The 26,336-nt window shown below is 36.2% G+C and overlaps 1 protein-coding gene across 4 annotated transcripts in view; it reads left to right on the top strand.

The window, feature by feature from the left end:
* LRRK2 (leucine rich repeat kinase 2) overlaps positions 1-26,336 on the top strand; it is a 129,488-nt gene that overhangs the window by 13,862 nt on the left and 89,290 nt on the right. For all 4 annotated transcript variants that reach the window (XM_032855367.1, XM_032855369.1, XM_032855370.1 and 1 more), the window contains exons 7-16: positions 2,349-2,480; positions 4,694-4,813; positions 5,272-5,411; positions 5,503-5,582; positions 7,122-7,228; positions 11,850-11,979; positions 14,141-14,265; positions 19,099-19,211; positions 23,693-23,837; positions 23,977-24,116. In XM_032855367.1, coding sequence (XP_032711258.1) covers positions 2,349-2,480; positions 4,694-4,813; positions 5,272-5,411; positions 5,503-5,582; positions 7,122-7,228; positions 11,850-11,979; positions 14,141-14,265; positions 19,099-19,211; positions 23,693-23,837; positions 23,977-24,116 — 1,232 coding nt within the window. The remainder of the gene's footprint in view (positions 1-2,348; positions 2,481-4,693; positions 4,814-5,271; positions 5,412-5,502; positions 5,583-7,121; positions 7,229-11,849; positions 11,980-14,140; positions 14,266-19,098; positions 19,212-23,692; positions 23,838-23,976; positions 24,117-26,336) is intronic.

Genomic DNA, 26,336 nt, shown 5'->3' on the forward strand with positions numbered 1-26,336 from the left:
TAAAAAAAAAAAGAAGATGGGGTGTGTGTGGGTGTGTATATACATACACACCCACACACACAAAGAAATCTTGCCATTTGCAATAACATGGAGGGAACTAGAGGGAATCACACTAAGCGAAATAAGACAATCAGAGAAAGACAATCATCATTATGATCTCACTCATATGTGGAATTTAAGAAACAAAACAGGATCATAGGGGAAGGGAGGGAAAAATAAAACAAGACAAAATCGGAGAGGGAGACAAATCATAAGAGACTCTTAATCATGGAAACAAACTGAAAGTTGCTGGAGGGGAAGGGGGTGAAGGGATGGGGTAACTGGGTGATGGATATTAAGGAATGCCCATGATGTAATGAACACTGGGTGTTACATACAACTGATGAATCACTGAACTCTACCTCAGAAACTAATATTACACTTACAGGTTAATTAATTGAATTTAAATTAAAAGAAATAATAATGAAAAAAAGAAGATAAAAGTAGTTTAATAAACAAGAGTGTGTGTGTGCGTGCATGTGTGTACACGTGCATATGTCCAGCCCCGAGTGTCTGCTTGCTTGTGTGTTATTTAGGGGAGGTGGGGGCCAGGGCTTGATGAGAGTCCGTAGATGAGACTGGAAACAAGCAGATCTTGAAGGGCTTGAAAAAACCACAGGATGAAGTTTGAACTTTATAATGATTCTTGTTTAGCATTTTCTTGATGCTTGAAATCTAGACACTTTTATCACAAAAAAAAATACAGATAAGAAGGAATTAATTTGCTGTATATATTACCAGTGACAAAATCATGCTTCTGAATTTACTACTTTTGTTTTATAAGTGTACATGAGCATTTCACATTTCATGGATTACCTATGTGAGTTCGTACAGGATATACACACGCATTTATTTCGTGATGTTTTCATCTTCAGACACGTGAAGTTGTGAGGATTAAATGGTTAAATAATTTGAAAAATGCAGAATAGTACCTGGTATGTCATAAATGTAAAGATATCAACAGTGTTATGTAATTTGTACTTCCTACCTTTATACTATAGTGTAGTATGTATAATATGCAACATGATTTCAGACATGGAAGTCTGATGTGAGTCTTCAGTAAAAACCCAATCCTACTGTGAAAGGATGCTCTTTCTTCATGATTGTTATGAAATCCATCATTTTCTTACCCATGGGAAATTGAACATTTGAAAGCAGATGGGGCTGCACTGTTTACAGAGAATGGACATACTTTAAAATTTCCGAGTCATCCATTGTCAATGAACTGAATATATTTTTCATTTTACTTTTCCTCAGCTATATCTATACATTTATTTATTTGTTTTGGGCAGGCTGCTTTGAAATTCACTGTTTTCCACCCATATCTGACATAACTGCAGTGAAAAATGTGTTGATCCAGAATGCAAAGGTCAAAGAAAGTAGCAACTGAAAATAAGAAAAATGAAATGTTTTAAACACTGAGTCTAATTGAAAGATTTTGGCTTTTGAGTCTTAGGGCAACTCATGTCTGCTATTCTGAGTGAAAGCAGACTATTATTTTCAGAGGCTGTTTCCTTTCATTTTAACACATTTGCCTATATTCAGTGCTCTTTAAAATACAACTTAAACATTAAAAATACATTTTTGGAAAGACTGCTAGTTAGTTTGGTTATGCCAAAAAAGATAGAAAAATGTTTTGTAAACACTTTCTTTTGTTTGTTTTAATAATCAACATTTCATTTAGAAATGTAAATTAGTTTTTCCACATGGGTCCATACACTCAGTCTTTCTGTTGACCAACTGCCTTAGTCCTATGTCCCCAGCTTCCCCCATGCTTCTCCCCATCTATCTCAGCCTTCAGGAAGCTTGGCTTTGCAGCCCAGGACACTGGCTGCTCTTCTGCTGTGCTTTTGGAAAGGGCAGGAAATAAGTCATAGTTGATTTCAGCTGTTCTGTTATGTGACATGATTTTGATTTTCTTTCTGTTGGGTCAGAAAAAGGAGCAATGCATTATCCAATGGAGTAGTGCCTCATTAAGGAATAGGCTCCAAATTCATTTATTTGAAAACTTACGGCCAAGACATTACATTTTTAGATTTACATAAAAGCACTCTCAGTTATCCCTTTGTTTTTAAATCGAGCAACAGAAATAAAGCAATTTTCCCTTAATGCTAAAGAAGAGTCCTAAATCCTATTATATGAGAATGAGCATAGTGGTTTTTACAGCTATTTGACAGAACATGATACTTAAATTTGGAAGTACAGCCTTTACGCTGACATTTATTTACAAAATGTACAAGAGGTTTTTGTATGTCTCTTTCAGATGGGAAATTATTACCTTTGGATAATTATTATTTCTTTAAATTTAGGCAATAATGTTGAAGTCCTCATGAGTGGCAACGTTAGGTGTTATAATATTGTGGTAGAAGCCATGAAAACATTCCCTGTCAATGAAAAGATTCAAGAAGTGAGTTGTTGCTTGCTCCATAGGCTTACATTAGGTGAGTTATAATTCTTGGTTAATTTATTATCATGGCCCATATGATTTAAGTATACATAGCATATATATGTTGTTTGTTGGTAAGTAGCATATTGACATACACTGGATGGAAATATTGTAAGACAGAAAACTGTTCTGCCATGCTTAGAATTTTAAAAGCAGTGGCAAAAATTAATGTGCATGATGTAAGAGAAGTCTTATCTTATTGTTAGTGGTATATTTAAAGTATAACTGTATCAATAGTTGATATATACAAAAGAATAAGCCTGGCATGTACAAAAAATGTAGTACAAAGCAGAAGAATGCCCCAACCAATAAGTCATTACTGTTGCTGGTAAAGCTACTCTGGGCTACATCTTTTCCCTGCTTTCTCTATAGAGTTAATGTGATCCAGTATTAAAAATCCATTAACTTGATCTTCAGATAAGGGTGCTTTTCTTTTTTTCCTCATTTATCTCTTAATACATTATTATGTGTCCTATGTAGTGACTAGAGATTTTATTGCCTTTTCACTGTTTCAGAAGAAGCTTAATTTTCTCTTCCTAATTAAAATAAAAACCCCAAGCCAATGAATAAGTATTTAGCATTTTGTCAAATTATGTAACCTAATTATGGGTTTAATGCATTTGAAGGCCTTATATAATTTGCTGTGTATTTTCTTTTTTTAAATATTTTTTAAAGACTTTATTTATTTACTTGATAGAGAGAAACACAGTGAGAGAGGGAACACAAGCAGGGGGAGTGGGAGAGGGAGAAGCAAGCTTCCTGCTGAGCAGGGAACCCAATATGGGGCTTGATCCCAGGACCCCGGGATCATGACCTGAACCCAAGACAGATGCTTAACAACTGAGCCACCCAGGTGCTGCATTTGCTGTGAAATTTCATATAAATTGTCTGAAAGTATGAGAAGGTCAATATCACTGGTATTTGCCCAGAATCACACAGTTGGTCAACAGTAGAGCAGTTGTTGGCAGTGGCATGGGAGGGAAAAAGAAGGTGAAGGGAAATCCAAGTTTAGATAAATTGGTAAAAGTAGAAGAGAATCTTTTGAAATGACTTTCCAAGACTAGAGATCTTTAAGGGCGGGAGTATGTCAGTTTAGTGGGTGAATGTGAGAGAGGCAAGAACATACAAAGTTGTTGATAAAGAAGAGCTATACCTAATTAAACTGCCTTTTGATTTTGAAGCCATTGATTACTATTTAGTGTGGGCTTTAGGCTTTTCGTAATATAGGATCTTTTCCAATCCTGGCTTTGTGTCTCAAGGATCATTTATTTACACTTACACTTAATTTATTTATATTTAATTACATTACATTACATTTAATTACAGTTACAGCTAAATAGGAGTATAGCATGCACACAAAGCTGGGGGAGGGGGTGCACAGGGAGAGGGAGAAGCAGACTCTCCACTGAACAGGGAGCCCAACAAGGGTCTTGATCGCAGGACTCTGAGATCATGACCCCGGATCATGACCTGATCATGACTGAGCCACTCTGGTGCCCCTCCTTTTTACTTCTAGAAGGAAACTGTTGACTGTTAGCGAGTTAAAATAAGCTTAAATGAAAAGAGGCATGTATATGTGGAATATCATTTACAAATTCTTTCCTCATAAGGATTTAGATTTTTAGGTGAAGTATTGATTCTCAGAAAAGAAAATGGAGAAAGGGGTGAACTTCTTCCTGGTTTGGGTTGGAAGGGGTGAAATATTCTCTTATTATTTTATTTTCCTCAGATGATCACAGATAAGATCAAGTAATGATGTGTGCCAATGAATTTTCTGAACAGCATTCCTTTAAGTGAAAGAAGGGTTCAGCGAAAGTGTTTAGTCACAAGGGAGGTTTCCTCCCTCATCTGTAGGAAATCAAGCTATTTTGTACAACAAATACTGTAGTACCATGCATAACAGATACCTCATTGTTTTATATGATAATGACATGAGAAGGAGTGAAAGAACACAAAGTTAATGTAATCCAAACATATCACTATTTTTGCTCTATCAGTTCCATTGTCTAAGATAATTAAATGACTTCATGAAATAAATTTTCAAACCTTTATGCAATCATATTAAGCTATCTTAATTAAATTAATATATATCTAATGTTATTAAAAATATTCACACTTCATATTTATTGATCTAAGTGCTGTTGTATAATTCAAGGTAATTTAAGTTCCACAGATGAGAATTCAGCTAATCTCTCACTTACCTTTTAGGTAATTTTTTTAATATTCTGGTGTTAAACGAGGTACATGAGTTTGTGGTGAAAGCCGTGCGGCGATATTCAGAGAATGCCACGTTACAGATTGCAGCACTCAGCTGTTTAGCGCTCCTCAGTAAGTAACTATACTCAAAAGGAAATTCTTACAGCTGCATTTGATCTTGATTGTGAACATTATAACAAGGCATCATTATAACAAAATCGTATTTGGAGAAGGAATACTTAAATGGCTTTTCTGTCCTAAAGTAATTCATTTTCTAATAGAAGATACTTTCAAGGGAACTAACAGTTGTGATAAGTATACCCTTCCCACTTTGTAGATGAGTAAATGCTTTGTTATTGGGCAGCCAATCCCAATTAATCTTCCTTTAGTCTATTAGATTTGTTTGGTACTCTCTTCCTCATTTGATGGAATAGCAGTATTCCGAGGTATGTAATATATTAAAAAAGTCTTTATAATGAACTAAGGCCACAACTAAGGAATACCTCACTTTGGTCATAATGTTTCAAAATACAGACTTCACATTGGTCATTCAAACTGTAAATAAGTCATATACTGATATTTTTTTCAAGCTGAGACCATTTTCTTAAATCAAGACTTAGAGGAAAAGAATGAGAATCAGGAGAATGATGATGAGGAAGAGGATAAATTGTTCTGGTTGGAAGCCTGTTACAAAGCATTGACATGGCATAGAAAGAACAAGCATGTGCAGGTTGGACTCCTTCATAAATATTACAATTATTCAAAATTATGCTTGTGCAATCATATGTTTTGACAGGTTTCTTTTTTCTCCCCTGATCCAGGAGGCTGCATGCTGGGCCCTTAACAATCTCCTTATGTACCAAAGCAGTTTACATGAGAAGATTGGAGATGAAGATGGCCAGTCAGTAGTTTTGATTTTATATGATAGAAAATTTTAGTTACATTTTTAATTGATCCATATAAAATACTGTAACTGCCACTTTTATCGTTAGAAATATTTTTTATATAGGCCTATATGTTTCAAGTGCTGACACAAAATAGTAGTGTATATACAATATTTTGATCCCTGATGAGTTGGAGAGTTACTATCTAATGATTTGGAATCAAGAGTCATTCAGAAGTTAGGATTCCCTGAGAAAAGAATCTATCAGTTTTCTAGCTGATCATTTAAAAATGCCATGTTAATTAACGTCAGGTGACAGAGATGGCAGAGCCATCTGTGACCTTTTCTGCTGCAGTGACTAGCTAGCAGGTTGTCAGTATTGGGAATGAAATGTGGTCAGAGGCCTCCTTAGTGATTCCTCACTTGACGTTGCATTGTTGACCTTGACCTGTCTTCTCTTGAGACGGATATTGTTAAGTGTCATCTCTCAAGGAGGCTTTCTAAAGGAGTGTAAGTCAAGCCTCATAAGACCAGCCCTCTTTCTCAAAGATACCAAAGGTACACAGGAGTTTTGTGTATATCAGGGTTATTTCATGGTCGTGAACCTTTCTGCTTTATGGAAATGCTTATGTTTTCCGTGGGTATGCTCTTGCTTTTAATGACTTTTGAATGACTTATCTTGGAAACTTAAATAGTAATAGGTTACATCTCAAATCCTGAAAATCTGTTTGTATCGTGACCCATTGCCAACTTGGAGAGAATTAATAACACAAATGCTATTTAATTATATATCTCCATTTTGGAAGGAAACAGTAATTCTTTTGAAAGCTGTATGTTAAAACAGCATCATAATCCACTTTGAGCAATCTTTTTAAGAGGTTAGGTTCGTGGTGCAGTTTATAAATCTCAGCTCACAGTACACTGATTCCTCAATATCCATAGGAGAACTTTAAAACAAATACTTTATTAAAAGAAAATATATTATGCTCTGCACTTTTAAAACTCCTGATGCTTCTTTATGATTTTTTTTCTTTTCTTATTTCTATCACCTTCTTTTTCTCACTTCATTTTTTTTTACTCTTAATACCTCTTTATATACTGGCTGAGCCTTACCCCCCTACCACTTATCAGTTTTGAAGAGAGAGAGAAATACTGATTTATTAGTATTTAGTGGATTTGAACTATCTTTTTTTTTTTTAAAGATTTTGTTTATGTATTTGACAGAAAGTGAGAGATCACAAGTAGGCAGAGCAGCAGGTAGAGAGAGAGGGGGAAGCAGGCTTCCTGCTGAGCAGAGAGCCCGATGCAGGGCTCGATCCCAGGACCCTGAGATCATGACCTGAGCTGAAGGCAGAGGCTTAACCCACTAAGCCACCCAGGTGCCCCTTGAACTATCTTTTAAATATAAAACTATTTAATTATAATTCACTCTTATAAGTGGAGGTAGATTCAAATGTTGTTTATATGTCTTTGTTTGTTGTTAGATTAGACAATACATGAATTTTGAACTAATTATTAAAAAGATTACCATTAATATTGTGATTGAATTTGTGAAAGGTTCCCAGCTCATAGGGACGTGATGCTTTCCATGCTGATGCATTCTTCATCAAAAGAAGTCTTCCAGGCATCTGCAAATGCATTGTCGACTCTGTTAGAACAAAATGGTAAGGGGTGCACCATTTTTTAATATGAGGAAACACATTTTGTATTTTTTTAAATTACAAAGGCAGTACATTATAAAAATTCAAATATGTAGATTTATGTATCTGATATATAGAGCTATTTATATATAGGTAAAAGGATAAAGAAGGAAATAAACATTTTGATTTTTCCCCTGAATTTCTATGTGTTTACTCACCTGTGGCATATACTATATATTTTCTATTTTTTGCAGAAATGGGATAATACTAATAATTTTATAAACAGATTTTACATGTTTTCTTTTATTGTGCTGACAAATATAAAATTTCATAACATTTTTAATGACAGTGTAATTTCCCAGTGTGAACCTAGATCCTGTTTCATGAGCCAGTTTCTCATTGATGGACTTTTACCTTGTGATAAGTGGAATTTTTTTTTTTTTTAAATTTTTTGGTACCAAATGGCCACTTTTTTCCATTTTCTTAAATACACTGTTTCTGTTATTTTTTTTTTAAGATTTTATTTATTTATTTGACAGACAGAGATTACAAGTAGGCAGAGAGGCATGCAGAGAGAGACGAAGAAGCAGGCTCCCTGCTGAGCAGAGAGCCCAATGCAGCACTCAATCCCAGGACCCTGGGATCATGACCTGAGCCAAAGGCAGAGGCTTTAACCCACTGAGCCACCCAGGCGCCCATCTGTTATTTTTTTAAGGAACACTTTCTAGATAAAGCAATGGGTGGAGAGATTTTCACCATTCTAAAATCTAGCAAAATTGTCCTTTACATGTAAGTCTTCTAGTTTTCCTTTGTTAAAGAGACAAAAATGGCTATTATACCTTTGGAAAGACTCTGAGTTTTAAAATTGAGGCTCTGGCTGTTGAGATTCCAGGCCCCCATGAACAGGAAATACTGCCAGAAAATCCTGGGAGAAAACTCATCAGAAAGGCATTGGGACTTGGCAGCTCTTGCAGGATATTTTTGGAGCGAGCAAAATAGAGAAAAACATGCAAAGCTGGAAACAGAGACCGATGCTAACACCACCTGTTAGTAGAGAACCTGCATAGAGTGAAAGGAATCCAGAAACCACTCCATGCATGTTTCTGCTGTTATTTAAGTCAAATCAAGAGGAAAATAATTTCTTCTTCCTCTTCCTCCTTTCTCACTCCACCTCTCAGATGGCACTTTAATAAAAAACTTGAGCAGGCAAGAGCCCTTACAGAGAGACAGGGGTTGCCCTCTGGGATGATGAGTCAGAGTAGGAGTGGTAGAAAAGGGAATTGCTGTCCTTAAATCTCCCATCTACTCTGCAGAGGCCTGAATAGGATCTCATTCCTGAACAGAAGACCAGACTTGGTTGTTTTTGTGTGGCCCATCTAGGGCACATCTAGGAGAGGAGAGTAACCTTGACCATGTACACATATTGTGTTGGTGTTGCAGTTTTTCACCCCAAGGAAATCTTTGACATGCCAACAAAATAACTAGTATCTGAGAATTAGTTACGTTTGGAGTCAACCATGTTGACTCTTTGTTCAGAATCAGTGCCCTGCTCTTCCTGGTTCCTTACCTCTTTGTTCTTGGCCACTTGCTGGCTAAACTGTACTCAGGTCCCTTGTATTGTTCTTGGAGTTCTGCCTTAGGAGAATATTAAGAACTGAGAAGCTCTGTTACCACCCTCTATAGGCAACTTCTCATTGAAAGATGCTTGGGAACATTGGATATGCAGGGCTGGCTGTGGTTTTCTAGAAAAATGACTGGACTGGCAGGCAGAAGAACTGGTTTCTGCCATGGTGTTACCCAAGCCAAACTTGAACATCTTGTGTGATGATTTCCTCATTAATCAATTAATTAATGCAGTTAATGTTTACTAAGCTGCAGCCAGACAATGATCTAGGCCTTTGGGATATATCAGTTAAATACAATACTCCCAGGTTCAGGGAGTTTAAACTCTAGTAGTGGGAAAGACAGATAATAAGGCTAAATAAAATATATGATATGTGAGGTAGCTATGAAGAAAAATGAAGCAAAGGAGGAGGATATGTGTTAAGGGTCAGAGGAGATAAAATGGTGACAAGGCAACCAGGAAAGAAGGTGAATATTGACCAAATAATCAGAGGAAGTTGCATGTTATTATTGGCTCCTTAAGGCAGGTAACTGATGCTAAAATGGAGTGGGAGAGGTCAGGAGTATTGTGTAGATATACGGTAAATGAGAAAAAATGTCTAAAGTGTTCTGTAAACTGTGAAGTGACTCCATGATGTAATTTCTTCTAGGTCCAGTGTTTGATGAAATATCTATTTTCAGTTTTTAAGTTCAATTTTTAAGCCAAAAGTTAGGTTAGTGTCCAGGACAGTGGTTCTTAATGTGTGGTCCCAGGAACATTAACATCTCCAGGGAGCTTGTTAAAAATGGAAATTCTAGGACCCATTCAGACCTGATGAACCACAAACTCTGGGTTTGGGACCCAGCATTCTGTTTTTCAACAGGCTGTCTGGGGGACACTGATGCTTTCAGCAGTTTGAGAACTGCCAGTCTAGAGGGACCTCCATCTTTTAAAGGATTCCTTTGGTTAGAATTTAGCCATTTTAGCAGGGGCTGTTAAAACTTCTGACATGACCAAGCAAAATAACCAACTTATCATATTTTAATTTCTGGGTGTCTTTAAAAGTTACGAGTTTCTCAGATTCGGGCAGTATTTTGGAAATGTGTACATCAATTTCACTTATTCTTGAGTTTTCTCTACTTTCTATCATTTCTTCCTTTCCCAATTTGAGGTTGGTAACCCATTCTCAAAATGCAACTCTTTTGGGGATGCCTGGGTGGCTCAGTTCGTTAAGTGACAGCCTTCAGCTCAGGTCACGATCTTGGAGTCCTGGGATCGAGTCCTGCATTGGGCTCCCTGCTCAGCAGGGAGTCTGCTTCTCCCTCTGATCCTTCTCTCGCTCTCTCATTCTCTGTCTCCCAAATAAATAAATAATCTTTAAAACCCCCCACAAAATACAGCTCTTTCTTAACTTAGGATGGGGTTATGTCTGGTAAACTCATTTGTAGGTTGAAAATATTGGCAGTTGAAAATGCATTTAATACACCTAAACTACTGAATATCACAATTTAGCCTACCTGAACTGAAATGTGCTCAGAAGACTTACAGTAACCTAGAGTTGGGCAAAATCATCTACCACAAAGCCTATTGTATAATAAGGTGTTGACTATCTCATCTGATTTTTCGAATACTGTACTGAAGGTGAAAAACAGAATGAGAGGTAGAGAGTGTTCGTTAAGTGTATTGTTTATTCACTCATAATTTTGTGGCTCGCTGCCACCGCCCAGCAACGAGAAAGAGTATCATACCACACATTGTTGGTCCAGGCAAAGATCAAAATTCAAAATTTGAAGTATGATTTCTACTGTATGTGTATCATTTTCACATCATCACAAGGCTGAAAAATCATAAGTTGGCCCACCTGAAGTTGGGACCCTCTGTGGTACTTAAGTTAACACTCTGTAAGTTTCATTTCCTGCCAGTTTCAGAGTGCTAAATTACAGTGTGTAATATTGGAATTGGCATTTATATAGAATCTTCAAGACAACTGAGATTTATATGGAAACTTCAAGATAACGAATTTGCATTTAGTGAAAGAAGTCTATTACAAAGAAAAAAATATTCTGTAATCATTGTTGGGATGTAGTTACTTTCCCACATATAGTGTAAGTTAGTTGTAAAGCATATCTATATTTCTTTTTTTTAAAGATTTTATTTATTTATTTGAGAGAGAGAGAGGGAGAGAGAGCATGAGCAGGGGGAGGGGCAGAAGGAGAAGGAGAGGGAGAAGCAGACTCCCTGAGTCTGTTTGAGCAGGGAGCCCAACTCAGGGTTCGATCCCAGGACCCTGGGATCATGACCTGAGCCAAAGGCAGATGCTTAACTGACTGAGCCACTCAGGCACCCCCATATCTGTATTTCTTAATCTTCGGCATTTCTTTGTGAAATTACATAATTATTCTCTCTATAAGTGCTTTCCATCCCTTTGCACATGATGGCATACACGGAAAGAATAATGTTAGTACAGTCCACTGAGATAAATGCAGAAGGTAGCTCAAGGTTGAAGGCAGCCCAGCATGGTCCCAGCCCTTGTCCCTCTCCACTCCCCCTGTCCCCCAGGAGCTGAGAGATGGTCGGTATCTACATGCACCTGTAACTGATTCCCAGCTCACTAGTGTCTAGGATACCTAGCAAATCTTAGCTCAGTGTAAGTGCACTTATTCTGTGAAGCTGTTATAAATATTAGAATCAATTTTAACTTTCATTCTTATTTTGGAGAGCATTTTTTAAAACATTTTTTTCTGCAGAAACACTTCTTCCACATGGATGGGATTACATTAGTACCAGTCTGCTCATTCTATATGAATAAAGCTGTAAAATTAAAACCTCAACCTAAATGGTTAATAAATGTGAAAGAATTGACATGGTGTATATTTCAGAGAGAGAAACATTAATGATCTTTAAGTTACAGTGAAATATAAATTCCATGTGTACTTTTATATGCTTTTCTATGCATTTGGATTATTTTAACATTCTGTGTCTTACTGCGAAATTATGAAAATGTGCTTTCATTTCTATGAGTAACGTCAAAAAATTTTATAGTTAATTTCAGAAAGATCCTGTTGTCCAAAGGAATATACCTCAATGTACTGGAGTTAATGCAGAGGCATATACATTCTCCAGAAGTTGCTGAAAGTGGCTGTAAAATGCTAAATCATCTCTTTGAAGGAAGGTAATATAGATTCATGCACTTACGCCAAATAGATACTCTCGGACCAGGTAGAATATCAATATTTCAAACATATTTCTAAGAATTAGAAGAAAAAGAAAAGACAGCTGCAGATTGAAACATTGTGGAACATAATCTCATCTCACTGATACTACAGAGTTAGTTTATCTATCGAAAGGAATGATAGAGGTGGTAGCATGTTGAAGGTCGGCTTTTGTACTCTGCTTGGTGTTGACAACGTTTAAAAAAATGGCAGTTATACAGCTTGTGACCTTAAAAAGTTTTTCAAATTATTATATATGAAAGGTATATGAGATAAAAGCAGAATGTGGCTTCTAATTGTTGCTTTTTTCACAGCTAATGTTTATTATTATTCTTTCATTTGCATTAACTTTGTCTTCTCTTCCTGCTCTGGGGGTGGATGACAGGGTGGGGTGGGGAATGGAGTGGTGGGGTGAGGGGAGGGGAGGACAGAACTACTGGCTTAAAAATACCCCCCACAAAACCCGTTTAAAAAGATGAAAACTGAATTACGTACAGAAGGTGCTTGCTGAAGGAATGCTCGGGGCCTTTCTGCATTTTATTAGGCCTAAGAATGTGAAGTAACTTTGGTGTAGTCTGAGTAAATTCAGAATTTTCAAAAGAAAAAATAAATGGCACAGATGATACAGTAAAAAGTTATTTTGTGTCCTGACTTTCCCACTAATTTTAGCTATCTATTTGATCTGTAAATATCAGGTTACTCGTTGGTAAAGAGAGATGATAATAATAACCTCATAAATTATAAATTTAAAACGTAAGTATTAAATCAGTTAATTTTTATAAAGTTAGGATAATGCCTGTACATTTTAAGCACTCAGTAAATCACAGCTATTATCATTATTACTGTTATTAAATATGAATAAATGAAACGCATATAGTGAGGTCAACTATAGCGCATCTACAGGCTTTTAAAGGAATAGGGTTATATTTTTAACATCAGTCTGGCTAACCGATTTATGTTAATATATATCATATCTTTGAGTCATACTTGTTTTATTTAAATGTTGTCCTTGAATATTTGAGTACAAAGTTTATCTCCAGTGGTGATTTTCATGGTCCTGGGAGTGTGTGAACCTTTATGACTGAGACCAAAACAAAGTGGAATATTCAACAGTTTAAGATCCTGTAGACTGTGGGCAATCCGTGCTCCTGGCTTTTTCCTCCTGTGTAAAATTGATGAAGTTTTAGTCCTAGGGATTCCAAGTTAACTAGGACCATGTGCCTGTGACTAAAGAACTCAACGTCTAGTGGGGGAGACCAACATGTAAGCAGATAGTTACAATACTGTGTGAGAGTCCACAGCAGGAATGTGTGAGGGGCACAGGGATTGGGGGAGGAGTGTTTGGGGTGGAGTGACCTAACAAGAGAAGCCATAAGGAGGGCACGTGTTTAAACTGGGGCTTACTTGTGAACGGGAGGACTGTATTACAGGGACCACAGAACCACATGACGGGAGGTCAAGGTTCTGATAGGCACGGGTTTCAGTCAACGGGGCACTGTGTAAAGCAGCGCCTTTTAAAGTTTGTAGTATCCACTGAAGTCTAGTCAAGTGGCATTTCTTCACATGGCAAAGAAAGAATAGCTATAACACCTTAGAGAGACTGACTTGAATGCAAATAAAACTAATTAAAAATACTGAAAAAGATTAAAAGCCCGGTGGTGGTAATTTGGGAGAGGCATGTTGGTATGCAGTAAAGTGCCCTGACCTTGGGGCTCAGTCAAGTTGGCGTTCCAGTCCTGGCTCTGACCTTCTAGTGATAGGACCTTGATAATGTAACCTCCGTCAACCTAAACTCTTCATGGAAAATGCCTACTTTTCAGATGATAGCACCTACTTTTCTGGGATGTTGCCAGTGACCTGTGTGTAGCTCAGGAGGAAGTTGTGTTTTGTGAAACTAAATAAAAGAATTCCCACGTTGCTATGAATTCTACTTCTTGAGGCCAGAGGCTAATTAAATAATTAAAATATCTATGCTCATGTTACTGAATTGAAATGCATTTTCATACAGCTTTTTTTCTGATAAAATAGAATGGTTCTGTTTTCCTGTGCTTATCTCAACTTGGTGTTTGTACAATGGAATCAGGTTGTACTTCTAATAACACTTCAATGTTCTATCTTCAGCAACATGACCCTGGATACAATGGCAGCAGTGGCCCCCAAAATAATAACAGTTATGAAAAGTCATGAGGCATCCTTATCAGTGCAGCTGGAGGCACTCAGAGCTGTTTTACATTTTATAGTTCCAGGTAAGTTACATAATAGATAGAGAGATGGCAATTTTAATGGATTTTCTGACTTTTTATGACTTACCTCCTTTCTATGCAAAAAGGACCAGTTTCTCCCAACCAACTTCAAATCTCCCCCCTAAATCCAAAATTAGATAGAGAGTAAAAAGAGGTGTGGAAGAGTCAGATTAACTTATAAGAAAATTCGATAACTTATTTACAAAAGAAATCATTACAAAATAAATCATGGGTTGTTACCTCTAAGGAGAGTGTCCACTCTGATAATACTTTTCAATTTCTGCTGCCATCCAAGTTGTTTTTTTCTTGTCTGAACTATAAAAATAACTAACTAATATTCACACTTTCTCTTTTGCTCTTTTTAGTCCTTCTTTACTGTGTGGTTGAATTAATCTTTCTCAAATAGCACCACATGGCTTTTACTCATTAACCTCAGCAGCTTCTCTCCTCTCCTGTTTACGTCCTACTTACCTCTCCTGTGACCTTGTTTGTCCTCCAAATCCCGTTTGAAACACCCGCTCCCCCATTCATTCAACATACATTTATTAAGTACCTCTTATGTTCCAAACATTGTGATGGCTGCACAGTTATGACAATGATGAAAAAGGCATACTGTACTATTAAAGGAGCTTCAAGGCAGACAGATTTGCAAATGCATAATGTCTAGACAGTATGAGTGGAGCTGTTATAGCCATGGTTTACATAAAAGGCTCTGAGAATAGTGGTGGAGGCCCAAGTAATTTATTCAAAGGAGGAAGTCAGGATTGAGATATTTTAAGTTGAAGGGTGTATGAAACTGGCCTGGTGGAAAGGCTGGGCAGGATATTACAGGCAGAAGGAGAGCGTGCACGTGGTCTAGGGTGAGTGAAGCGTGGTGTATGGGGAGATTGGTGTCAGAGGATGAATGTGGAATGACTGGCAGAGGCGTGAAGTCAAGGGCTTGAACACGACACTGAGCAGTGTGTGCTTTTTTAACAGAAGTCAATTCAAATTTATTTATTTATTTATGACCAGTACCACATGTGATTCTTAACAGTGATTCTTTTTTTTTTTAAGATTTTTTTTTTTTTGTTTTGACAGAGAGTTATATATATATAGAGAGAGAGATCACAAGTAGGCAGAGAGGCAGGCAGAAGGGGAAGCGAGCTTTCTGCTGAGCCGAGAGCCCGATGTGGGGCTCCATCCCAGGACCCTGACATCATGACCTGAGCCGAAGGCAGAGGCTTAACCCACTGAGCCATCCAGGCGCCCCTCAATCTAAATTTATTAAAGGTATTTATAAAAAATGTAGTGTTATGGGCAAATCTGCAATTTACGACAATAACGCTGTGCTGCGGAGGACGACCGTCAGGGCGGAAGCTTCCTCCAGAGAGAGCTTGTTGGAGGCCATAATAGTCAGATGAGACATGGTGGGGGCCCAGCAATGGAAACAGAGTGAAGGGTGGATCTGAGAGATGGGGAGGAGACAGATTTACAGGACTTTCTGCCTACTGAGAATCAAGGAGGGGATTACTTGCTGTTGGGTAAAATTCCTAATTGTTTTAAAACCCAATTTGTGTGTGTGTGTGTCTCTCCTTTTTAGGTGAAATCTTCCTAAATCTACCACTGTCTGTAATCATATCGGTATTTTATGTTTTTAAGACTCAGTACAAGAATACACATTTTTTTCAAGGAGAGGGCTTTCTTCAGTCATCTTTTTGTTTTTTAAAATCCCCTGGTATGTTGAACTAAAATAGCTATTCGATTAATATATTTTGAATTGAATCATGATGTGCTATTCATAGTTGTCTGGCAACTTTTCAGGTATAATTTAACAGACATAATGTTGCTTGAAAATAATACTACAAGTGTTTTTTGAACTTTGTAGATTCTAAAAAACAAAACAAAGTGGAACCATTTTGATTATCCTTAAAGGTGTCAGCCTTAATCTTCTGAGGGTGGATTCGAGTTCTAAAAATAAGCACAAGACATTCAGAACCAAATCTGTTAATTAATAAAATAATGCTCTTTCAGTTCAAGATCAAATTTTGAATATAATATTTCTTTTCTTCTATTGTTCTTAGATTGACCCTGAAATGATACTGATAGTAATCTTTAGATATTTGAAATGTTGTATTTAAATGATAAATGACGTTTTTTATAATAATGCTTAGATGTATTAAACAAGTACCCTTGAAAATAATTTTATAAGTTTAGGATTATATTTCTTGTATGGAAATACATATCAAATGATTCATTTAGAAACATACCAGTATATAAATACATTTCTTTATTATTAATCATCTACTTTATTCTATGCTACCATACTATATTACCATACCACACCATACTATCCCGTACTATACCATACTAAATCTTACCATTCTGTATATCAATGAGTAATTATAGTATCAGTACCCCAATAGTTTTGAGGTTGATTATGATTATGGTTTGAACATGGTAGGGTGAGGTAGGTGCTTATAATATCTAAATTCATTTATTAATTAGATCATATTCAGATATTCTTAATTGTAACAAAGGTATATATTATAGCAAAGTTATCAGTATCTAATTTAGGTATATATTATAACAAAGTTATCAGTATCCAATTGAGGTTCACATATGGCGTATGGTGTTATGTCTTTTAAGTTTCTTTCAATCTAGTACTTTTCAACTTCTCATTTTTATAACAATAAGTTACTGAAGTAATGGACTCTGTGGCTTTAGTAAAATAACAATAAATGTACAGTTATTTTAATAAAATATGATTTCACTGTTTTTTCTTGACTTTTATTAGTTCTAGAGGAAATAATGTAAAATTATTTTTAACATTTTTAATTTTTTTATTAACATATAATGTATTATTAGCCCCAGCGATACAAGTCTGTGAATTGTCAGGTCTACACACTTTACAACCCTCACCATAGCACATACAATGTAAAATTATTTAAGAAGGAACTTATACAAATTGGGAAGTGTATAGAGGAAGGTAATTGTGAGTATAAAACCACCTCCAGGAGAACAATTAGAGAAACTGAGTTTATTTAATCTGGAGGTGATTTAGGATGATATGAAAATTATAATATAGCCCATTCATTTGTAGTTAATAACAATAAAATTTAACAACTTGGAGGAATTAAAATATGTCAGTCATTATTCAAAGTGCTTTATGTATATAAACTTTTAAAATTCTCACAGCAACCCATAAGGCAGATAGTGCTTTGTATGTGGGTGCCATTTTACAGATGATGAAACTGAGGCATTGAGATGGAGAGATTTTAAGGTCACAACTCATATAATGGAGATTCAACCTATGCAGCCTGACTCCAGAGTAGGCACTTTTTAAAATACTCGTTTTTGCAACAAGCATATATTGAACAGCTGTTACATCTAAAGCACTATGCTTGAAACTCTTGTTGATCTGGAGATGATTAGGCTCTGGATTGTGTCCTCAAAAAGTTTGCAGTACATACAGTTTAAAGGACTATCACATGGAAAGGAAATTATATTTGCTATGGACATTAGAAACTCAAGTGCTATAGCAAAGACCAGAGATGAAATTTATGGTAATGTTCATTTGGTCTTATTGTAAGAAGGATGTTTATTGAGACTCATTCCATGTGATGAAGTTTTTACTTACTACTCAGCACACCTGCTCTTAGAGGTTATGTCTGCTTGGGAGATGTAATGGGCAGTTTCAGAAATTAACGTGGGCTCAGTTACTGAAAATGAGACACAGAGAGTTTAAGGGACTTGCCCAAGGTCATACAGCTGTAGTGAATGTCTGAGCCTGTTTGAATACATTTTAAAATGAGGACTGAAAGCTCTAGGAGGGTGGAGATCCATCCAGCCTTCGTTATTCATTGTGGAATTCCCAATGTGTAGCAACACCTCCAGTATGTAGGTAGCCTTCAAGTTTTTTTTGTTAGGTAAATGGAAACCTATATATGGAGCCAGTTTGTAGTTTGTGTTAGTACAAATTATTAAAATGAAAGATTATAAGAATTGTTTATTAATCACTATTTCTATAGTTAGGTTTTGGAGACATCATTCATTCATAATAATTGTATTATGTACTCTATTATATAACCAATATTTTTTGACTTCCTGTCTTCTCAAGTTTTAGAGTAGTTTTGTTACCATGTAGCTTAATAAGGAATATGTTTCCTTTAAGTAACTTAATACTACTATATAGCCTTAGAGCACTTTTAACAAAACTACGTGCTCCTTACCATCATAATGCTGAAACTAAAATCTTTTTTCTTTTTGCTGTTGGTCCAGCTGTTCTTTTATGTCTGCATTTCACATCTGACCTTTTTCTGTTGCAGTCCAAATAACTGAGCTTCTCTCAAGTGGTCCATTGTTGCATAAAAATCTTTCAACGTCTGATGAGTACAGCTTATTCATACAAAAAAGATATTGTTTGCAAAAAAGAAATTGAAAAATTTCTCCACATAGTAACTTCTTGCTAGTTATTTATTTGCTTAATTTTCTTTTTTATTTAATAAAAAGGATTTTTTTTATTGGTTTCAGAGGTAACATTTAGTGATTCATCAGTTGCCAGTATAGTGCTCATTACATCAAGTGCCCTCCTTAATGCCCATCACCCAATTATCCCCAAATTCAGGAAACATCCACATACACTGTATTTATTTTATATTCAATGATAAGTTGTTTTTATAAATTTCTTAAAGATAAGGGTTGTTTCTTTGATTAGGAACTATGCATTAGAAAAAAGTACAACATGGGTATGTATTGTTAGGTTAATTATGATAATTTCTATGAAGTGACAATCTGCTCAGCTTTAATCTGTATGAGAATTTATTTATTTATTCATTTATTCATTTATTTATTTAGGGATGCTAGAAGAATCTGGAGAAGATACTGAATATCAACATAAGCTAAATATGGTTAAAAAACAGTGTTTCAAGAATGATATTCATAAACTAGTCCTAGCAGCTTTGAACAAGGTATGTACAATGTAGGTTTTCTGACTTTGTACCATTAACTAGAATATGAAATATGGGGTTATGGAAGGGCTGTTTTCACTTAAGTTTTCCACCTTCTGTTTACTATGATAGGAGGAAGTTATGTGGGTGGAAACATAAGATGCCAGTAGGGATGTAGGGGGTGAAGAGACGTTTCATTCCATTAAGGGAAGTGTACTCTTGACTACAGACTTGGACAGGTTCTTTAGATGGCTAGTAACACAAATCCACTCCAGTCTACTCATTCAGAAAAAGAACTAAAGAGCTAGATGTTCAGCTAAGACTGATAGGAACTATGGCTGCGATTGTCTTTCTTTTGGCTGCTTATCTTTCTTTTCAGGCGTAGAAGGTTCAGTCCATGAAGACACACATGGCACCGTGTTGAAGTTGTCTTTGATTACATGGGCTTACTTTCATTACTCTCTACAGAGATAAACTCTGAAATGGTTCAGCATGCATGGTTTCTTCCCATTTTTAGTTATTTACATATCTATACATTTGCAATAATATAATGACTATAATCAACATTCACGCTAAGTGTGAAAAAAGGGGAATTGAATTTATATTGTGGAATGCAATAGGTATAGGTATTGATGGAATTAAGGAGGTTTGGAAGTTTATTGTGAGATGAATTGGTCTTTATGAAAGATGTAAGAGTAAAGATGTAAAGAATGATTAGAGTTAATGTTTTCATGGAAGGAAGAGAGCAGTCAAAGTAGTTAATGGAAATGATTTCTTATGATTCATTGTACTTTGAAAAATGTCACAGTTAGAATAACCTGCAGAGAGATCTCCTTTAAAAATTCAATTTAAACTGAATTTTATAATGTAATTGTCTATGATATATTTTAGTCATTTGTACTGAAATCTTAATATGATTTTTGAATATAGCAATATAATGGGTTGAATTCAATTCCAGAAATATTTGATGAAAATCAGTAGGTGGAAGGAACTGTGTTGGGCATTTGGGAGACAAAAGCGAACATGTTTTGAACCCTTCTATCTGGGCTCTCATTTGGGGCAGGGGAAAATGGCTATGCATAAACCACTTATTCTGCATTGGAACTCATGAGCTATATTAGCTTTATGGACAGTATTCTAGGAATGTAGAGGAGGGAGCAGTTAATTTTATTCATGGTATGTGTTGGTGAGAAGCAAGACGTACCAGAACAGCCTTATAGATAACTGTGATCCTGGAGAGCCCATCTTTTCCGAAGTTATTGAATAGGGTAGAAGGAGTCAGGAGTCAAGAGACCCAGCTCTACCTGTAAATACCATGATGCTGAGAAATCACTCAGCTCTCAGGTCTTACTTTCTTTTTGCTAATTAGTCCCAGAAGTTGTTGAGAAATCTGCTGCCTCCTCCCTTTTTCCACTTCCCTCGTTACAACAACTGAATAATGACACAGCGTCTCACTAAACAGTGACTTTCATTTGTCCTTCCTTCCTTTCTCTCCCTCCCTTCCTTCCTTCCTTTCTTCCTTCCTTCTATTTCCTTTTTATCTGTCTGAAAGAAAGAGAGAGCACAAAAGTAGTGGGAGAAACAGGCTCCCCACTGAGCAGGAACCTGATGCGGGTCTCCAATGATCCCAGGATTCAGGGATCATGACCAGAGCTGAAGGCAGATGCTTAACCAACTGAAGCGTCCTGATAATAAACTTTTAGCTTTGAACATCTGAGTTTAAGATGACTGTGTCAAGCAAAGAGTAATGTGGGCTTAGCTAGAGCTTAAGAGAGTTTAAAATTGGGTTTTGAGTTATCTGCTTAAGGGTTTCTGTGTCTCGATTTTTTTCATCAATAACATAGGGCTAATAATAGTGTTTCTACATTATAACATTGGGAGAATTAAATGAGTTAATATATATATAAAAGGCTTAAAAGAATGTCTGGCACATAGCAAGTGCTACATGGATTTTGGCATTATTGTTATGGTTGTTACTATTGCTGTTACGGTGACATGAAATGCATTTGTGTATAAAGTCCCATCCATGGATAGAAGGGATTTAAAAAAAGAACTTTGGGGGCACCTGGGTGGGTCAGTGGGTTAAAGCCTCTGCCTTCAGCTCAGGTCATGATCCCAGGGTCCTGGGATTGAGCCCTGCCAGCCTCTCTGCTCAGCAGGGAGGCTGCTTCCTCCTCTCTCTCTGCCTGCCTCTCTGCCTACTTGTGATCTCTGTCTGTCAAATAAATTAATAACATCTTAAAAAAAAGAACTTTGGACAAAGTCTGACATTGAAAGAAGAGATTGTAAAGAAGATGGTCCAATGAATGGTTTTAAAGCTTGGGAATAATTAGGGATGTGCCATTTCGTGGAAATCAAAGGAGGAAAAAACAGCAATTCAATTGTTAAAGGACTTTTTTCTTTGGTTAAGACAGAAGTCTGATTATATGAAATTAAGGGATGATGAGAATATAGAGGGAGTGGGTATAGATGTTTCTATTAATAAGTTTAGAAATGGAGGAGAAGTGGTAGCTTGATGGAAGGGAAGGCCAATTAAGGGACACTCTCCCAGTTAGGAATTTTTCATCTTTGAGGAGGGTGTTTAGCCCAAGGCGTGAACTGTGGCCATCACTTGGGGTTTATTGCAAAGACAGTGAGTCCTCTCATTTCATCCCCATAACAACCCTGCTTTATTAGGATTGGTGGGAGGTGAGGAAGCTGAGACAGACATGAGCCATCCCTCCAGTTTCACTTTGAACCACTTTGAACTTCCTTGTATTTCTTGAATAATACCTTTTGAGTAAATGCCACTTCTGAGTAAATGTTATTTCATTCATTTTTAGTGGAATGAAAATGGAACTATTAGTTTTTTAAAGTGGAACTAAGAGGCAAAATTTAAACCTAAATTTAACTTGCTCCAGATTACTACCCAGGGAGTTGGTAAGATGACAATAATGACAGGAAAAAGTGCAAAGGGAGGCGAGGATATAGGAGTGTGTTGTTGAAATGATAGGATGTCCAAGCTGAGCAATTAGGGGGTAGAGGAGAAAGGCACAGAATGAGAACCCTATACAAAAAAAACCTCCCACACCCTATACAAAAAAAAAAAAATGCTGAATGAGGACAGGTGAGAGGCATTGGAGGTTAAGATTGGAAAAGAATGAAAGTCTGTTTCTTGACTTGGAAACGAGAAAGATTGGAGGGCAGTTGGTTTTAGTTGAAGAAGCTATAGCAGAACTTGAGGTTGACTTGAAGCTTAACTCTGTCGTGTCCCCATGGTAGTGTCAGTCAGAGATTTGGAGTAGAACTGCCGTGGAACTAGTGTCTGTGAAAGCAGAAGTCCTGTGAAGGATAATATTGCAATTTTTGAATGGAAAGCTGGGCATTCACAGCATGGCAAAAGTTTGTAAAGCACTGTGGAAAAGCAGAGCTGACCTGTCCCATGTCAGAGTTAGCTACATGTCACAGACGTCAAAAGAGGGAAGGTGTGATTGTGGTTGTCCATTGTTGGAAGGTGTATTGACTGTTTCTCCTCAATGAGTAGGATAGTCTGGAAAAAAAAATAAAAAGGAAGAGTCCTCTGTTAGAATACCTGTAAATAATGTCAAATCATACAGAGGAGTTGATTTTAAGAAGTGGAAGAGGTAGAAATGAACCTCTTGGACCCCCCTTTTTTTTGACTCCTGAACTTTTAAGGGGAGACATTTATATTCATGTCCTAGACCTCATACATGTTAGCTATGTGACTTGAGTTCTTCTTGTTCCTGCATCTTTAAAATTTGGTGAACCTATTACATAGGCTGCTGAGGGGGAGTAAATGAGATTTGGCACATAAAACACTTAAAGAGCAAATTCTCAATTACTATTTTCTATGGTGAGAGTCAGCATTGTATTTTGCCGGTTAAGTACGTAGGCGGTGGGATTGAACATCCCTAATTTGGTCTCATCTCAGCCATGTATAATCTGTGTGACTTTAGGAATACTCAAGCCCTTTAACCCTCAGTTAACTCAGTTTATAACAGGAATGTTATCGGTATGGATTTAAGATTCTTGTGAAAAGAAAATGCACATAAAATACTTAGTACAGAACAGATACTCAGTAAGCATTAAAATGGTAGCTCTTATCCTTAATAGTAACTAAAAAGTAGTAATACAAGGCAAAAATCAAGGGAAATAGTCATTATGTAGACTACCTAGTTTATATTTTATCAACCTGTAGCTGGCTTTAACTAAGGTAAGTATTAAGAACTCATTTTATTTTATTTTTTAAAAGATTTTATTTATTTATTTATTTGACACAGAGAGAGAGAGAGAGAGAGAGAGAGCGAGCTCACAAGCAGGGATAGTGGGCAGGCAGAGGGAGAAGCAGGCTCCCACTGAGCAGGGAGCCAGATGTGGGGCTTGATCCCAGGACCCTGGGATCAAGACCTGAACCGAAGGCAGAAGCTTAACGACTGAACCACGGAGGCGCCCCTTAAGAACTTATTTTAAATAGCAAATATTAATTGTTCTTTTGGTTTTAGTTCATTGGAAATCCTGGGATTCAGAAGTGTGGGTTGAAAGTGATTTCTTCTATAGCACATTCTCCTGATGCGCTAGAAGTGTTATCCTTGGAAGGTGCTATTGATTCCGTGCTTCACACGCTGCAGATGTATCCTGATGACCAAGGTCAGTACAATTTGAACTCAGGATTTAGGACAGATTTTTATAGGCCTTGGCTGTTGGTTGGATGTCTTTAATTTTTTTTTTTCAGTTTTGAGAGTTAAGACAATTAATTTTATTTTTTCTACCTTTATTTATTTTTTAGAGATTCAATGCCTGGGATTAAGTCTTATAGGATGCTTGATTACAAAGAAGAATTTATGCATAGGAACTGGGCATCTGCTGGCAAAAATTCTGGTTTCCAGTTTACAACGATTTAAGGATATGGCCGAAGTACAGATTGAAGTATGTGCATTGTCTTGAAGGGAGTTTGGGATTTTACGAAGATTTCTCTTTCAGAGCATTTGGTACAATTCCCATTTTGCATTAATGGAGATATTCTAGTTAATTAAAAACCATTTATCATTTTGTAGTGTTTTAATTATAGAAGGTGAAGAGAATTGGATTGAATCACTAAATATCTTGTGTTTCGTTATTAAATCTCTAAAATCAGTATGTTTATTTGCAATTTGTCTTTTTCATGAAAGGGCAGAGAATGTCCTAAAGAAATTCCAGCCAGCTGAGCTTTATTTGCTTAGATTTTAGATAATAGAAGTTATAGTTGTTCCAAAGTTTGTCATTCTCAGTGTTTTGTTGTGGGCTACTTACCTCTAATAATTTTTCTCCTTGATTTTCTTTCTTGCAGTGAAATGTTTTAAACATTTCTCATCAAGCAAAATTTCATATGTAATACACAATAACTGTTCCTTATAAGGAATGAAAGATACTGTGTTAGAGGAGATTAAGAAATAAATTGGCTCAGATCTTTTTTTTCTATCATGTATTTATTTTTATTTAAGCATATTAACATATAAAATGCCATTAATCCATTAATTTCAGGCATACATCATAGTGATTCAATATTTTTATATATTACAAAATGATCTCCATGTTAATATAGTTACCATACAAAGTTATTACAAAATTATGGACTATATTCCCTATGCTCTATATAATATCGCCATAACTTATTTATTTTATAACTGGAAGTTTGTACCTTCACTATTTTGCCTGCCCCTCAACCCCTCCCCACTCTGCTAACCAACAGTTTGTTTCTTGTATCTTTGCCTCTGTTTCTGTTTTGCATTTTTTTGTTCATTTGTTTTGTTTTTTAGGTTCTAAATATAAGTGAAATTATATGGTATTTTTCTTTTTCTGTTAGAGTTGTTCCATTTAGCATAATATCTTCTAGGTCAATCTGTGTTGTTGAAAATGGCAAGATTTCATTCCTTTTTAATGGTTGAGTAATATCCAGTTGTGTGTGTGTGTGTGTGTGTGTATCACATCTTCTTTATCCATTCATCTATCAATGGACACTTATGTGGTTTCCATATCTTGGCTATTGAAAATATTGCAGCAGGGAACATACAGGTGCATATATCTCTTTGAGTTGGTGTTTTCGTTTTCTTTGGGTAAATACCCAGAAGTGGAATTGCTGGATCATATGGTATTGTATATTTAATTTTTTTGAGGAACCTCCATACTGTTTTCCAAAGTGGCTGCTCTAATTTCCATTCCCATCAACAGTGTATGAGGAGTCTTTTTTCTCCACATCCTGACAACACTTCTTATTTTTTGTCTTTTTTATAATAGCCAGTCTGACATGCATGAGGTGGTTTTGTGGTTTTGATTTGCCTTTTACCTGTTTGCTGAGTGATGTTGAGCATCTTCTCATGTGTCTGTTGGCCATCTGAATGTCTTCTTTGGAAAAATGTCTATTCAAATCCTCTACTCATTTTTTAAATTGGGTTGTTTGGTTTTTTGGCATTACGTTGCATAAATTCTTTATATATTTTGGACATGAGCCCCTTATTGGATGTATGGTTTACAGATACCTTCTCCCATTCATTTTATTAGATTACATTTTCATTTCTTTTTAGTTTGATGTAGTCTCATTTGTTTATTTTAGCTTTTGTGGCCTTTCCCTGAGGAGTATAGTCCAAAAGAAATATTGCTGAGACAAATGCCAAAGACTTCACTGCCTGTGTTTTCTTTTAGGAGTTTTATGGTTTCAGTTCTTTCATTCAAGTCTTCAATCTATTTTGATTTAATTTTTGTATGTGGTTTAAGATAGTAGTCCAGTTTTATTGTTTTGCATGTAGCTGATCTAGTTTTCCCAATGCCGTTCATTGAAGAGACTGTCTTTTCCCCTTTGTACATTCTTGGCTTAATTGATCATATATGTATGAGTTTATTTCTGGGCTCTCTATTCCATATCATTGCCTTATGTGTCTGCTTTCATGCCAGTACCATACTGTTTTGATTACTGTAGCTTTGTAGTATAGTTTAAAATCAGGGAGCATGATACCTCCAACTTAATTTTTCTCTCTGAAGAGTGCTTTGTCTATTTGGGGTCTTCTATGGTTCTACAGAAGTTTTAGAGTTATTTGTTCTACTTCTGTGAAAAATGCTATTGATATTTTGATGGGGATTGCATTAAAGCTGTAGGTTGCTTAGAGTAGTATG

This window comes from Lontra canadensis, unplaced genomic scaffold (genome assembly GCF_010015895.1).
Source record: "Lontra canadensis isolate GAN:19392208 unplaced genomic scaffold, GSC_riverotter_1.0 scaffold9, whole genome shotgun sequence".
In the NCBI taxonomy this organism is placed as follows: Eukaryota; Metazoa; Chordata; class Mammalia; order Carnivora; family Mustelidae; genus Lontra; species Lontra canadensis.